The sequence below is a fragment of the Pristiophorus japonicus genome, chromosome 13, assembly GCF_044704955.1.
Source record: "Pristiophorus japonicus isolate sPriJap1 chromosome 13, sPriJap1.hap1, whole genome shotgun sequence".
Classification (NCBI taxonomy): domain Eukaryota; kingdom Metazoa; phylum Chordata; class Chondrichthyes; family Pristiophoridae; genus Pristiophorus; species Pristiophorus japonicus.
Genome location: NC_091989.1, coordinates 129199130 through 129216372, shown reverse-complemented (window position 1 = coordinate 129216372; position 17243 = coordinate 129199130). Strand labels below are relative to the sequence as shown.

The window sequence follows — 17243 nt, the reverse complement described above, 5'->3', positions numbered from 1 at the left end:
CTGTCCTGCTCTGCTGTATTATGTCTTCGCTCTTTTTTTTCTCCCCACTTTGTTTTCTTCTCTTTGTCGTTCAGCTCTGATTGGACTCTTCCCTGTGCTTTTCCACTCTCTTCTTCGTCTGTCAGCTCCTAGTCTGATCCTGGCTGCTTGTTCTGCTACTGTTTAGGTGCTTTTAAGGCAATGGAATGCTACAACTGCTCCGGACATACTGGCCGGAATCTTCCCAGCCCTGCGAGTGCGGGTTTGGAGACGGCCCGCTGTCAAAATAGCCGTGATTGACAGCGGGTCGGGATCCCACTCTGAACCCGCCTCCGTGTCAGTTTCTCAGCTGTCAGGTTTGCGTGCGGATCACAGACACGACACCAAGTGCCGGGCCACTTCGTTAAGGTACATAACAGTTAGTTTAGTGCTATTTAAGAGGATTTAAACCAGGCGCTTACAATTTTACCAACGTTTTGACGGGTTTGCCATCCATCAGGGAACATGCAAGATAAGTGGAGTCGGGTTCTCAGTGACTCTCTACTGCTTTGGCAAGTTGATAGCTTCAGAAGTGGTATAAAAGCTACCATTTCAGTTTCCAATGTCAGAAGTTGAAGCCTTCAGGAGTTAGAAGAAACTTTTGAGCTGTATGCAGGTTGGAAGTGTTTGCAGTGATCGGTCTATTCACTGTCACCTCCTTGGAGCAACCTTTCTCATCATTGACAGATCGCTTCTGTCATTTCAACCTCGCCTGCCATCTATTCCAGCAGCATCAGTGTCCTTGACAAAATCTCACATTGGTCCTCGGACACCCACCACAATCAATCCCAATACCAACATCACTAAACACACCAGCATCACCAACAACAACACCTATCTTCTCCGCAATCACCTGATGCTGCACAGGGCATCAGCACCCGACCACGTTGCTGCCCAGGACGCCAGGGATGGCTTCACCATAGCCACATTTACTTCACTTGACGCTGTACACACTGGCTACCACGTGATGTATCAGTTTGGCACCACACCACACACAGCACCATAAATCATCCCTGCAATGCCCAAGCCATTCCTTTCACACTCATCACCATTGTGGGGGGGAGGAGGGGAGGAGGGGAGGAGGGGAGGAGGGGAGGGAGGGAGGGAGGGAGGGAGGGGGGGGACCCTTATGTCTGACCATTCACTACAACTCACTAAGCCACTTCCAAAGGTGCACCCAAATCTGTCCAAGAATATAGAGTGTTCAAAATAAGGATTTCAATGTTTGACAACATATTAGCAGAAAGTCTACATGAACATTGGCTAAAACACCCAAGTGCCTACCCTTGTGTGTTGTTAGTTGGTGTGATTGGACAAGGATAAGGGTGAGTGTGAGGAGTGGATAGTGAGATGGGGATGTGATAATGTAGATAGGTGGAGGTGCAAGGTCAGTTGGTGTGAGTAAGGATATGCAGGAGTAGGATAGGGAATGCAGAGTGATGGGGATGTGCTGAGTGGCAAAGCAGGATGAGGCTGAGTGTGGCTTTGCAGTAATATTTCGTGATCTACTGAGATCATTGAAAGGTTTGTACCACTGCAGCCAGGTCCTCCTGATGGCATCCCTGCTTGTGCCCTCCTGTACAATGTGCACCCAGGCTGTGCTGGTGTCCTGGGGAGTTCTCTTCCTCCCATTGGAAGGGAAGAGGACCTCCATGCATGCTGTGACTCCTTCCATAAGTTAGTTGGCATATGGAGGGAGAGCCTGGGTGCAGCCGTGTACTTTTATGCAGTGCTGGTCAATGCTGCAGAACATTGTCCGACTGTCAGAAAAAACTTATCCATGTTCCCTTTAAGGAAGCTGGCTGATGATGCGTCATCAGATAACTTCATCAGGCCGGCTTCCTGTTAATTGGCCGGGAACTCCGCAGGGAGGGCTAAACAAGCCCCATCACTGGAAGATTGCAATCGGAGGGTGGGCTGGAGCTGGGAGCATGTTCCCCACACGCCAGCGATGCTGCCCACACCCAACTCGCCACCGTTGGTGAATTCATGGCCATGGTATGTGACCCCAACCATGTTGGAATTGAATTTGTTGCTTAAGTAATAAATCAATATGATTAGAAATGTTAGTGAACTTATTATGAAGTTTATAGTAAAGTTTACTGCTGACGCTGGAAATCCAAAATATAAACAGAAAATGCTGGACATACTCAGCAGGTCAGGCAGCATCTGTGCAGAGAGAAAAAGTTAATGTTTCAGATTGGTGACCTTTCATCAGAACTGGAAAATGTTACAGATGTAACAGGTTTTAAGCATGTACAGAGGCAGGGGAAGGGGAGGTAAGAACAAAAGGGAAGGTCTGTGATAAGGTGGAAAGCAGGAGTGATTAAATAACAAAAGGGTTTATGGTGCAAGGCAAAAGTGGGTGCAATGGGACAAGTAAAGAAACAAAAGACGGGTCTAGAGGTAGTGTAAATGGCAACAGCAGAATCATTCCCAACAGCTGCTGTCTGAAAAAAACACTCCATAGTATTCAACATTGTACTGTGAAATGATTATCTGTATATTGAAGTGGTGTCCATCTGTTTATACAGTATGCCATTAATTCATGGAGTGCTGAAAAACTTTTATGCACCTTACTTTTTGACAAACAGCTGTAAAACAGATTCTCTGAACATTTCTGATGACTACTGTTATAAAGTAGCAGTAATGAAATGCATGCAGTGGATGCAAAAATCATCAGCTAACTCATTGTGTTCTTAGAAGAAACAAAGATCGTTTCACTTTTGATTTTCATGCAGAAATACTACAATAGTTCTCGAAGGGTTAATGACAAACTATATTAAAATAGTTTGCAAAGTTATTAAGCCAACAACTGCTAAATTATGAAAACCTCTTGTATGGATAAACAGACATGGATAGAAAAAATATTAAAATGTGGACAGACATTAATTTTTATTGAACCAGAGATCCATGGTCATAAATAGTTGTGATCAGTTTTAACTTATTTGGTTGTTCCTTATGTCTGTGTTACCGGCAAAGGACTTCTTGTTCTTCTGTCTCCTTCACACCAAATTTAAGAAAACCTTTACTCAGAAATGAACAGATTATTGGAGAAAGCTTCAGCCAAAAAGACAATCTGCTACTATAATCTGGTCAAAGAACGCTGTTTACACTCTCTAACTAATATGTTCTTTCAGCACTTAGTGAATTGTGCAGCAAGTGCTGATTTTAAATGTTCTTTCTCAACAGACGGCAACCTTGTACAGTTTCTGAAGTGTTTAACTTCTGTTGGGTGCTGTTTGTTCAGACCAAAGGTAAGTGGCAAATCATTGTGAGGAACTGGCAGAGATAATTGTTTTTAGCCAGTAATGCTAAATTATTAAAACAACAGTGGAGCTACATTTAACTGAGTGGATTATTGCAGAAATTATGACAGTTAAAGAGAATAATTTATTAGTGAATCTGTGTAGAGCACGGCACCCCCATAACCAGTGTTTAGGAGCAATTTTCTGCGATGTGATCTAGTCCTGTCTACAGTTCCTCAGCAGATCTCAAGTATTTTTACTGGTCCTTTACAAATATTTCAATGATGACTATCAGTAAATGAGGTACTTTAACCCGTAGAACTGAGTTACACAGGTATCAGTAAAGTTGCTTATGTTGCCTGAACGAACAAAAAACAATAGTAATCTTTAATTTTACTCCAAAATATTTTAATATTTTTAAAGAAACAAATTGTAAAACATTTTCTTGTGTAAATATCCCAAAACATTGTTGACATTTATATCTGAAGGCCATGAATTTCAATACAGTTCATATATTTTTTTTGTATTAAATTAGGTGTACGTGAGACATTTAGCTTAATTTATGTTTATGGAAATTCAAAGCTGTGATGTGGTCTTTTGTCAGTGAAATCATCAAAGTTTTGATCTTTTTCAATAGGCAAGTGGTACCTACTGAACTTAAAGTTCTTCCTAAATTCTACCAGTTACTTTAAGTCATTGTAAACTCTTCCACTTGATTTCTTATTGCACTTGTTCTTCAGTTACAACACACCATCAAATGTTGTTTTCATTGAATATAGTGTGTATGATGCAGTGTAGGTAACGCAAATTGACAGAGCGAGTTTATATAGTGACTTACGGACAGCCATATGGACTGGTTCTGACGAGTGTTTAGGAGCAATTTTCTGCGATGTGATCTAGTCCTGTCTACAGTTATTTAGGTGTACTTGTGTGGCTTTCTGTTACATTGATGCCCATTGGATTTTTTAAGCTGCATTGCCATAGCCAGATAAGTTGATTGTATTCCTTGGCTGTGGTATCTAAATACTTTAAGCTTTTATATCATACTGCAGTCTTTTAGGGTTTAACCCAATTAAACCTGACAATTATCTATCTATCTGCTTGAAGCCCCATTCTAGTATCTGAGCACATAATCTAGATTGACAGTGCAGTGCAGTACTGAGGAAGGGAGTGCTGCCTTTTTTAGAGGAAACATCCTCTTGAGAAGCATGGAACCATCTGCTTACGCCAGTGGTTCGGGTGGATGTTAATATTCCCATGGTACTCCATTAGAAGAAAAGCAGACCGTTCCGACAGTGTCTTTCCTCACCCATCACCAGTGAAACAGATTAATTGCCCATTCACTAATTGTTTTTTTTTTAGGGTCTTGCTGTACGTAAAATAGCTCCCACATTTTCTCACATAAGAACAACCACTGCACATATTGGGGCCAAGTTTCCACAGGAGTTGCTCCTATTTTTTTGGAGCAACTAGTTTTTTGGAATATCTTAAAAATTGCAATTCTCCACATTTAGTATGCTCCAGTTTCAGTGAGTTAGTTCAGTTTCTTTTTAGTTCCTTTTTTTTTTCAAAAGGGGGCATTACCAGCCACTTACGCCTGTTTTGGCCATTTAAGCAAGTTTAGACAACCAATAGTTACTCCAAACTAACTTAGGCCAGTGTATGTGTCCACTTTTGTATGCTCAGAAAAACCTTGCGGACACTTTAGAAATCAGGCGCAGGTAGCCAGAGATGGGGGGAGGAAAGTTAGAGGATTTTCCAAAGCACTAAACACCTTCACAATAACATTAAAGAAGCGAAAGTACATTTAAAGCACTAAGCAATAAACAAAGCACAAAAATAAGCATTCAGCAACAAATAAAAAATATAAGGAAAGCACCAAGACTTGCAAAGCACAAAAGGTAATAAGCAATTAATTAACATAAAAAATGGAAGGAACCCTGCACCTAAAGCACCAAGACCAAAGTAATAAGCACTCAATCAGTCAATAACAAAAATAAAAAATAGAAGTCCTACCTTTATGTGAAGGGAAGGCGGCGGGCCACTGAGGGAGAAGGAGGGAGGGGGAGAGAAGGGGAGGGGGGGAGAAGGAGAGAGGTAGGGGGAAGGGGAGGAAGGGAGGGGGGGAAAGAGGGAGGGGCGGAGAGGAGGAGGGGGGGCAATATTAAACATATGAGCCTGCCCAGGTCCCATCCTACTCATGTCTTCCCCCAATCTCTTTGCTTTCCTGCTTCCCCCGAACATCTCCGAGACAGTCACAAGGAACACTCGATGGCCTTGGTCATCTTCCTTTTTGATGGTCGCTTTTGCCAGCTCCTTCTCCCTTTCTTGTTTGGCTTTCTGTTCCCTGGATCTCCTGTCTCCGATGACTGACATTGCCATCTCTTCCCTCGCAGGTCGCAGCGGGGAGCCCATTCGGCCAGGGCTAGGGGCGGTGTGCTTCGGGCCCCTCCCACACGCACACAGAATCTGGGGGCGAGGCGCTACTGCACATGTGCGCACACTTGAGTGCGCATTTGCAGAGGTCTCGCCACTGTTTTCAGTGCCAGGACCTGGCTCTGCCCTCCACATGTTCTGCTGCGCTACGCCAGGGCCCTACATCGGTGCTGCTGCGTGGAGAATACGAAGGTAAATAATAGGCGCCATTTTTGTTCTTAAAAAGTCGGCGCACCTCACGGAATTCCAAAATTCTGACTAAACCTGAAAAAACTCTCAAACCCAAACGCTGCCTTCAAGATGAACACAATTGCAAGATAAGAAGACTCCACTGCAATTTCCTAATTAAACTCAAAAGTTTTCAAAATTCAAATGTGTTCTAATTTTGACTTGGAAAAAGTAGCACATTTGCTTGCAGACAGTCTGACCTTACACCTTTGAGGTGGTGCAACCTGCTTTTCTTGCATTGAAACTGACAGAAATAGGATTAGGAGTGTAGTCTAGTTAGACTAAAGAAGAAAATGAAGTATTTTTCGGTTTGCTTTCAGGTGGCTTCTTCACTGTAAACTCTAGTGCATTTAAAATAAAAAAGGGGATATATTAACTAAACTAATGAAACTCAAAGAGGATAAAACCCCTGGTCCGGATGGATTGCATCCACGTATTTAAAACATTTTTTAGGGAAGAGATAGCAGAGGCATTATGACACATTTAATAATTCGTTAGAAAAAGGTATAGTACCAGAGGACTGGCGGATAGCTAATGTAATACTTACATTTAAGAAGGGGGATAGAACATGTTCAGGGAATTATAGACCAGTCAGCTTAACATCGGTGGTAGGAAACCTAATGGAATCCTTACTAAAGGAGAAAAATAGAAGAACATCTAGAAATCAAAAATATAATAATGAATAGTCAGCATGGATTTCAAAAGGGAAAGTCTTGGTTGACCAACCTTATTGAATTTTTTGAAGAGGTAACAGAGAGAGTAGACAATGATAATGCAATAGATGTAACTTATCTGGATTTTCAAAAGGCCTTCGATAAGGTACCCCATAATGGACTGATGAACGAGGTCAGAGAATGCGGTGTCATGAGACAATTAGCAGAATGGATAGTTAGCTGGCTTCAAGATAGAAAGCAGAGAGTAAGAGTAAATGGTATCTACTCAGTGTCAGAAGGTGGGTAGTGATGTTCCACAAGGATCAGTGCTGGGACTACTGCTGTTCACAATTTACATTAACGATTTAGACTTTGGAATCAAAAACATAATTTTTAAATTTGCAGATGACATCAAATTGGGGGGATAGTCAATACTGAGGAGGACTGCAACAAATTACAGGGGGACATTAATAAACTTGCAGAATGGATATATAATTGACAAATGAAGTTCAACACAGATAAATGTGAGGTATTACATTTTGGTAGAAACAATAGGGAGGTCACAGACCATCCCTTTTGTTCTTTCTTCCTCTCCCCCTTTCAGTGCTTGTTAAGAGTCTGTACTTTCCGAACACACTCCAGTTCTGACGAAGGGTCCTCTACCCGAAACGTTAACTCTGCTTCCTCTCCACAGATGCTGCCTGACCACCTGACTTTTCCAGCATTTTCTGTTTTTATTCCAGATTTCAGCAGTATTTTGCTTTTGTTGAGGTCACTTATTACTTGGAGGGTGCAAGTCTAGGTGGGGTAAGGGAACAAAGGGATCTCAGAATACAAATACACAAATCACTAAAAGTTGCAGCACAGGTTAGCAAGGCTATAAAAAAAAAGCAAACCAATTACTAGGGCTTATTTCTAGAGGTATACAATTGAAAAGTAGGGAAGTTATGTTAAACCTGTATCGAACCTTGGTTAGACCACACTTGGAGTACTGCGTTCAGTTCTGGTTGCCATATTATAAAAAGGATATAGAGGCACTGGAGAGGGTGCAGAGATTTACAAGGATGATACCAGAAATGCGAGGGTACACATATCAGTAAAGGATGAACAGGCTGGGTCTCTTTTCTCTTGAAAAAAAAGAAGGCTGATGGGTAACCTAATAGAGCTCTTTAAAATTATGACCGGTTTTGATCAAGTGGATACAGAGAGAATGTTTCCACTTGTGGGGAAGGGCATAACTAGAGGCCATGGGCCTAAGTTCCGCCCAAGTACCGTCGAAAGGACCGCTAAGATCCTGACGGTACTTTAGGCGGACATTTCATGAAAAAATGTGGAAAAAACCACCCGGCGGAAAAAATGGGCCTAGCATGCCGATTCTGGGCGGCAGCGGGCGGTAGGTCCCATTCTGGGTGGCAAATGCAATCCTCGGCAAAGTACCGCCGAGGATGGAGTCGGGCCCGGTGAGGGGGGGGGGTGTGGGGGAACGGCAAAAATAAAAAAAATTAAAAACAATTTTTAAAAAAACTACCAGAAATCCTTCAGAGGACCCCATCCACCTAAATCCCTGCAAAAGAAATAAAGAAAAGAAGTGCACTAACCTTTTTTTTGCAGGTTTTCATACTTACCGTTCAGGTAAGACCTGCCTCCACTGCTGCTGGGGCAGAGGACCGCCCGGACAAAACTGGGGACTCAGCGGGCGGGAGGACTTTTGTGGGTGTTGCACACCAGTGGATGCTCCCCAGCGGTCTTCTCTCCCCGCCAGCGTCGGGATCTGACCAAACTCGCTTGGCCAGAAAACATCGAGACTGCCGAGAAAACTCGGCGGCAGCCGGCATTAAGTCGACCAAACTCGGGCCCATAAATGTAAGATAGTCACCAAGAAATCCAACAGGGAATTCAGAAGAAACTTCTTTACCCAGAGAGGTGAGAATGTGGAACTCGCTACCACAGGGCGTGGTTGAAGCGAAGAGTGTAGATGCTTTTAAGGAGAGATTAGATAAGCATATGAGGGAGAAGGGAATATAGGATTATGCTGATAGGTTTAGATGAGCAACGACGGGAGGAGGCTCGAGTGGAGCATAAGCGCCTGCATGGACTGGTTGGGCTGAATGGCTTGTTTCTGTGCTGTATATCCTATGTAATGGAATCTTATGTAAGACTAATTTAACACCCAGATAATTTGTTTCCTTATGTTACATATTTCCACTATTCTATTGTAACTATGATGTGATACACTTTGATAAAACAATTTTTGTTCTGAACTGTGCCAACTACTTTGATAATCAAATGATCTGCTTATTGAGCCAATTAGTAGAATGTTTGGGTACATTAAACCACTGATTAAAAAGCTACCACAGGGTTCCTGGTTAATGTTTCACAAGATCTTACCTCACTGAACCAATCCAAGCTCAGTCATGATTATATTCTGCAATGCCGCTTACTCAGTTTATATATAAGAACACATAAAGCCTGTTTTGGTATTTATTTTGTTATTGCAATGATTGTCACCCCATTCTTAACCAAGCGGAAATCTGTAATGTGCAGTGAAGTGTGAAGGTCGCAAACATTACCTCTCATTACCAGCAACAGCAGAACTACTTGAAAAGAGCTGCAATAAACAAGAATCCCTTCCCACTGCCAGTAGCCAGACTGCCTGCTTGTGGAAATTATTTGTCTTCACTGTTCCAGTGACCAATCCCAAACTAGTCCCACACTCCCGCTCACACCCCATAGCACTTTTTCAATCCCAAACTAATCCCAGAGACACCAATCAATGTTTAGGCATCTCCATGAGGGAGAGGGGACTGAGAGGCACTAGTCCGTGTACAGATATCTCCGAGGAAGAGGGACTGAGGCGTGTCGGTGTACAGATATCTCGCTGAGGGAGAGGGACTGAGAGACAGCAGTCAGTGTACAGATATCTCACTCAGGGAGAGGGATTGTGAGACAGCAGTCAGTGTACAGATATATCCCTGAGATGGAGGGACTGAGACACACTAGTCAGTGTGCAGATATCTTCCTGAGGGAGAGAGACTGAGACACACCAGTCGGTGTACAGATATCTTCCTGAGGGAGAGAGACACCAGTCAGTGTACAGATATCTTCCAAAGGGAGAGGGACTGAGAGACACCAGTCTATGCACAGAAATCTCCCTGAATGAGAGAGGGGACAGAGAGACAGCAGTTAGTGTACAGATATCTTGAGTTCGGGGCCCAGAAGAGGCACGGGCCTGCCCACACTGCAATATGTGTGTGCACTAGGGGGGCCGAAATTCAGTGCAGCCAGAAAGCTGGTTGTTTTAAGGCCTTTTTTCCCTGATTAGTGCTGCAAAGTTTGCAACGGCCATTGGATCCAAATTCAACTTTTTGACCACAAAAGTGTCCCAGTCTTATTAACCCTTCAAACCTGAAAGTTTGCAGTCTTAATTGGGGCATTATTCCCACAGGAAAGTCACAGGGTGATGTGGCAGCTGCCATTGCCGAACAGGTACAAGGGAATGAGCTACTTTGGAAAGGATGATCGTGGCTCTGCAAGAGTTGACGGAGCGTCTTAAGTGCTGTCATATCTGGTGGCTTTCAGACTGGCTGCTCGCATGCAGTCTCAGCTGGATGCCCCCCGAGACCTCAGTGTTGCTTTCATGGCTGGGTCCACCATGGGCCACGGGGGACCTTCCAGTGTGGCGCCACAGTACCGACCTGAGCTCCTTCAAATTGGTGGTGGTATTGTGCTGCCTCTGGTGAATTATTCAGGCTCCGTGGGCCAGGATACGGATGATGCGCTCCCTCTGGCTCACAGCATTCCTGGCCCCAGACCTGTCACTCCGCCAGTGGCTCCAAGCATGGCCTCGCCTGAGCCAAGTCAGACTGAACCCTCCCAGGAGGATGTTGACCAGTCTCCAGCTGGCCCTTCCATGCCCAAAGCTGCTCGAAGGTGTCCAAGAAGTACATCTGAAGCTTCCACACAGGGAAGACAGCAACTTTTCCAGACCCATGAGGCAGCCACAGGGGAGACACTGAGGCGAAGTCGCAGGTTAGGCACGTGTAAGATCATCATAGGCAGTCCCTCGCAGATGACTTGTTTCCACGCTAAAAGTGAGTTTTCAGGTGGCTGAACAGTCCAATGTGGAACCTAAAGTCTCTGTCACAGGAGGAGCAGACAGTGGTTGAAGGAAAGAGTCGGTGGGGAGCCTGGGTAGCAGCACGCTCCTTCCGCTGTCTGTGCTTGGTTTCTGCATGATCTCAGCAACGAGACTTGAGGTGCTCAGCGCCCTCCCCGATGCTCTTCCTCGGTCTTGGACCAGGGATTCCCAGGTGCCAGTGGGGATGTTGCACCTTATCAAGGAGGCTTTGAGGGTGTCCTTGAAACATTTCTTCTGCCCACCTGGGGCTTGCTTGCCATGTCGAGTCTCTGAGAATAGCACTGGCTTTGGGAGTCTCGTATCAGGCATGCAGACGATGTGGCTTGCCCAGCGGAGCTGATCAAGCATGGTCAGTGCTTCGATGCTGGGGATGTTGGCCTGAGCGAGAACACTGACGTTGGTGCGTCTGTCCTCCCAATGGATTTGCAGGATTTGTGGAGACAGTGTTGGTGGTACTTTGCTTTGAGGTGTCTGCTGGGAATAGTTCACGCCACTGAGCCATATGGGAGGGCGGGTATCACTACTGCCCTGTAGGCCATAAGCTTGGTGCCAGATTTGAGGTCCTGGTCTTCAAAAAACTCTTACTCAGGCGACCGAAGGCTGTGCTGGCACACTGAAGGCGGTGTTGGACATAGCCATCGATGTCTGCCCTTGCTGTGATAGTAGGCTCCTGAGATATGGAAAATTGTCCAAGGCCTCACCATGGATTTTAATAACCGGGGCGTAGTGCTGTGTGGCGAGGTCAGGTTGGTGGAGGACCTTTGTCTTACGGATGTTTAGTGTAAGGCCCATGTTATCGGTGAAAGTGCTGACGAGGGTTTGGAGTTTGGTCTCCGAGTGTGTGCAGACGCAAGCGTCGTCTGCATACTGTAGTTCGATGACAGAGGATGGGACGACCTTGGATCTAGTCTGGAGGCGGCGGAGGTGGAACAGGTTCCCATTTGTTACCGCTCAGAATGCTGAGCTGAGGCGATGTTTCCAGTCTGAGCCCCTGGATTGAGATTTCAGTTTTCTCTCTCTCAAGCTCGGGATCTCTATTTCTCTCTCTTTTTTTTCCCTTTTCTCTTTCTCTCCCCCAAATTTTCTCATTCTATTTCTCATTCCCCTTCCTCACTTTTATCTCCTTCTCCTTTCTCTTGTGCTCCCTCGCTCGCGCTCTCCCTCCCGTTCGCGCTCTCCCTCGCCCACCCGCCCCCGTCCTCGCTCGCCCTCCCTCTCTCTCCCTCCCCTTGAATGCGGATTCTGTGCTGACCATCCTCAGGTTTGGATCTTAGCTTCTTGTCTCTCTCCACTCCCACAGCTCCGAGATCTCTGCCACTCTGCACCGGCCCTAAAAGCTAGCTTTTTCATGCTGTAAATGGGTCTGGGGGCGGAACGGCAGTGGTGTGCAATTTTAGCGCGTCACTACTGCCGCAAGCCCCACACCACTTTGAGAGTCGGCGGTGGCCCATACCGCTGCAAGACCTCCAGGGCCGAATCTATGTCGGGGCGGCCAGTTAAGCCCAACGCTGCGGCAATTCGAATGGTCGCCGCAAATGGGCAGTAATGGCCCTTTCCTGGACCGTGAATTTCGGGGCCTAGGTCTGTGCAGCAGAGCTGGTCTCCAGTTGCCTTGGTTAATCCTTGCTACTGTACCAAGACCTTGCTCTGTCAAGCCCATGTGGTGACTGGTGTGCAGAGGCCACTACACGTTTAAAAAAAAATCCATGCACAGGCATCTTCCGCCCTTCAACATTGAAACACCTATGAACTCATCCCTTTTTAGCATGGAATCAAGTCATCCTCGCTACAAGGGACCACCTATGACGATGATGACCCAAGTTCATTCCTCTTCTTATCAGTCCTGTCTCCTCCCCATTAACGCCACTCTTTGGAAGATCTTTTAAAATCAGATTTCATTGTTATCCGTGTTTGTCGTCACATTCTGAAGTTTTAGAGCCAAAGCTAGCTGTAGGAAATTAATAAATATTTATAAAGGATAAATTGTACTTTTCAGAGTGGCACAACTCATTGGTGTTTCAGTGTGCTGTGCCACAGAGAGATAGGAAATGAGATTACACACACGGTGAGTTCCTCGTCACAATGTACCACTCTGGGGACTAGCCGAGCAGAGTCCAGGCTTCCCCATGGGAAGAAAGGGAAAACTAATACTAGCACAGTCAACCTGCATGCCTCATAGATTAACATTAATAGCGGTTTCCAGCAGGGATGGTTCATGGCATGGAGAAGCTCCAAGTGAAAAGAGAAAAGAATAAAGAGAATGACTGCCTGTAGAAAGGGGAACTGTATTTTTAGGTGTGACTGAATATGACCATGGACAAATTTTGCATAAGTGAAGAAATTTAATTGTCTCGAAATAAAAAAGTAACCGTTTGTCGTCGTCGTCGTCGTCATCGTTTGTAACCTTGTACTGACTGATAATAATCATTAATTGCATATTGAACAGCTGTTTAATGTCAGCTCAGTCATGTAGCCATTTATTAAAGAGACAGGGGCGAAATTGGCATGCTGCGCGTCTCCCATTAGCGCCTCCGGGGGCCCAGAAGTGTTTTCAATCGGTCAGGAGGATGGGGCGGGGGATCACTACTGAGTCCAGTGAAATTACACTGGTTTAAGAGGAGGCGCAAAACTGGTAGCGCCCCGGGCCGCTGCGCCTCCGGCGACTGATGTCGTCGCTGTGCATGGCGACCCCTTTTCACCCCGTGTGGCTCGTTTTCGCCCTGCAGCAGAAATTGGGCAGCACTCCATGAGGCTGCCGCAGGCGATGTCAGTAAACCGGACCGCACTCCGCTCATGGGGTGAAAGTTAAAGGAGAGGTGCATGGTGCTATTTACATTTTTTGACCGACTTACAAGTCCAGCCTCGGTGCGGTTTTCCACGGGGTCCATGCGCGATGGTGCAGCCCGACACCCCGCATCCCCGGTGACCTCATGTATGCCCCTCAAAACCCCGGCAGAGCTTGCAGCGTGCCCTCCACTTTAACAGAAGGGGCGGGCCCTGTGATTCTGTCAGTGCTACGCAGAGAGGTCATGTAGTGTATTGAGTTGCGCGCGCTTAGCGCCCCTGAGCTGGCCCCAAGAGGAAGTGGAGTGCCCGACATTGCACTCCACTTCCTCTCGGGGGCGGTGACCCCAATTTAGGTCGTGGGGCGAGCCTTCTGCGCCAGGCGCCCACATATTGCCCCCAGAGTCAGAAGCCTGATCTGGAACATTGCAACTTGCAGATTTGACAGATACTATGCTTCAGACAGCAGCTCTAGCCAAAGCTGGTAGGGAACCAACTGAACATTTTGCCTTTGTCTGCCTCTCCATCTCAAGTACATATGTTTCCTTATCAGCCACCTGACATCAGATTAATTTTGTTCGGTGACCTTCAGATTGTCATCAAAATGTAAAAAGTCATTAACTGTCTCTCGTTCTCCATCAGTGAAGCGTTACTATTGTTTATTCAGAGTGGGCAGGGCTATCATGACCGAGAGGGATTTGCATCAGCTTCCATCATGATTTCAGTTTACTGGGACTGTAATAAAAGTAGCTTTTCAGCAACAGCGATGAATTGTGATGATAGTTACTCCAGGCCATTGTGCCCTCTCAATAACCTCCTTGATGTCAATGTTTTTCTTGGCAGTGTCAACGGTGTATAATCATTAAACTCTTTCTGTGTCGCTGCTTCACAATTTCTATGATACCTTGATCACAAGGCTATCCCTTACACAAGGTGGAAACTTGCTACATCCAAATCAGCACCATAGAATGGATTGAGCAATTATTGACAAAATTAACTTTTGCCTCTTTATTCTCAAGTATTTGGCAAAAGATTGCCATTCCTAAATCAGCCCATTTATAAGTCGAGCATTTTTTAAAAATTGCATGATATATTTCAGATGGAATTCAACATCATAGAAACAGTAAGGGTCTGCAAACTTTTCATTGACCAAAATTTTACACCGAATATCAAATATGTTTGCATGCATAACAGCTGTAATTTGACTCTTAACTTCATTCCTTTCTGAAGCAAACACTATGGCCAGAATTTTCCAGGGGGTCAGCGGGCGGAATCGGTGGCGGGTTGGGTGGGAAAGTTCTTTCTTGACAGTGGGTCGGGAACCCGCTGTCAACCCGCCACACTGTGCCTTTTCCAATGTCGGGTCTATCAGCACTGAGCATTATAATCTAACAGGCTTTTTAAAAACTTACTTGTTAACTTCATGCCCATGGGAACCACGCTGTTTGGGAAACATGTCTGTCAACCTGAGACGGGAGTTCAGTGGCCATTGCTCCAGCTAATTACTTGACAGCTTCAAATGTACAGTAAAAGCTCCCACCTGACAGATCATCACTTTCCTCAGCCACAAGCTGTTTCTCAATCCATTTCTAGCACAGATTCTGCAGGCTTTCTACTTTTCATTCTCCATCCACTCTTACCTTATTGGAAGAAAACTCTCACCATTGACAGAATGCTTTTGTCATCTCTACTTTAGCTGCCATCTATTCCATCAGCATGGATGCCCTTTATCAACTTGGTCCTCAGAATCCGACCACGATCCGTGCCCACACCAGCAGCACCAGGCACATCAGCAGCATCAACAACAACACCGACCTTCTCCGCAATCACCTGATGCTGCACAGGACAGAGGGCATTACTGCCTGGAAGGCCAGGGGTAACCTCACCATGGCCAGATTTACTTCACTTGGAGCTGTACACCCTGGCTGCCACATGATGCACCCAGTTGGCACAACCCCATACCAACACCATGAAGCATCCCTACAATGTCCAAGCCATTCCTTTCTCACCCGTCACCATTGCAGGGAGTACTGTTATGTCTCACCATTCACTGCAATTCACTAAGCCACTTCCAAAAGTGCACACAAATCTGTCCAGAAAGTGTTGAAAATAAAGATTTCAATGTTTAACACATTAATAGAAACTTTACATAAACATTGGATAAAACACCCAAGTGTGTTAGTTGGTATGGTTGTACTAGGATGAGTGTGAGGGGTGGCTAGTGAGATGGGGATGTGATAATGTAGATAGAGAGGAATGGTTGGAGGTGCAAGGTAAGTTGGTCTGAGTAAGAATGGGAAAGAGTAAAGTAGGGAATGCAGAGTGATGAGAGACACAGCAGGATGCAGTTGAGTGTGGCTTTGTACTAACATTTTGTGATCTACTGTGATCATTGAAATGTTTGCAGCACCGCACCCAGATCCTCCTGACAACATCCCTGCTTGTGACTGTAGTATCCCTGCACCTTACTACAAACTCACACGAGGCATGGATATATCAGACACAGTCACTCTGTGACCTTCACCTTTATTGCCAGGACCAAGGAGTGTGGACCCTGGGTGGGACCTCCCCTTTTATACCTGGAAACCCAGGTGAGGAGTGTCTCCCGCGAGTTCACCCCCTGTGGTCAGGGTGTGCATTTCTAGGGTACAGGTACAGTGTACATGAGTTACAGTTACATGACTATGTCATTGCAAGATGGTTAAATACATGACCGTGACCTCCTCTGTAACCAAGCTGTCTTGGTCTCTTCCACCCATCGGATGGGAAGAGGACCTTCCTGCATGCTCTGAGTCCCTCCACGAGCATATGGAGAGAGTATTGAGAGAACCTGGGTGCAGCCCTGCACCTCTGTGCAGTAATTCAGTGTTTGCAGCACTTCAGTGCTGCAGAACACTGACAGCATAAATGTCAAGAAAATGTGGCCATACCCCCTTTAAGGAAACCAGCTGATGACACCACATGAATGATGCTTAAGACCCGCTTCCTCTAATTAGGCTGGGAAACGTGGTGGGCTGGCTTAACAGTCTTTTGTCTTAGAGTTAAGAGTCTTTTGTCAGGAATAAAATGCAGAGCAGTATTGTCCTTCTGTAATTACAACTCAACGCTACAAAATTCAATCAACAGGAAGGCTGGAGTCATTGAGGGACTTTAATTTATGCAAAGATCGCGCTCCGTGGACTCCGTATGCATGCTCCACCCTCTTTCCCCCCCCCCCCCCCCCACCCCCACACCAATGAACACCGGGATAGTCCTGTGAAATTATTTGGTTGAAGAGAAATTAGCCCCGGAGCCAAAATGTCCAGGTAACCAGGTAATGAGTAGCGGCTAAAGCCGGGCTGTGTGCATGTCCGGGGAGCTAGATCAGAGTGTACTTTGCGGCCTCGGATGGTGTGGGTGAGTGTCTGACTGTGAGGAGGGGTAGGAGCTGGTGATTGTGACGGGCAGATGCTGCGAGCAGCAGCCGCATTATTCAGGCAGAAAGTTCTGCCGCTGCTTTTTGCAGATTCAGTTTGCATCAAAATAACAAAAAATTTTGCCCCGCTACGCTGTGCAGCCGACAATTTCCGGCCTGGCTACTTTGCTGTGCTCCCACCCTGTGTGTCCCTGGATTCAGTTTAGAAAATATGTTCGCCCTAAGTTTCAGTCCCTGTTGTGTTTTTACCAATGCAGTTGCACAGAGGTGATAAAATTGAACGTGTAGAAATAGAAACGGAAGTAGTCCTCGCTAGAATTCGG

The 17243-nt window shown here is 45.7% G+C and overlaps 1 protein-coding gene across 4 annotated transcripts in view; it reads left to right on the top strand.

Annotated features, from left to right (window-relative positions):
• rbl2 (retinoblastoma-like 2 (p130)) overlaps nucleotides 1–17243 on the top strand; it is a 210997-nt gene that overhangs the window by 40137 nt on the left and 153617 nt on the right. For 3 of the 4 annotated variants that reach the window (XM_070898000.1, XM_070897999.1, XM_070898003.1), the window contains exon 4: nucleotides 3211–3275. The exons of the other annotated variant lie outside the window; for it this stretch is intronic. In XM_070898000.1, the coding sequence (XP_070754101.1) occupies nucleotides 3211–3275 (65 nt within the window). The remainder of the gene's footprint in view (nucleotides 1–3210; nucleotides 3276–17243) is intronic. 4 annotated transcript variants of the gene reach the window in all.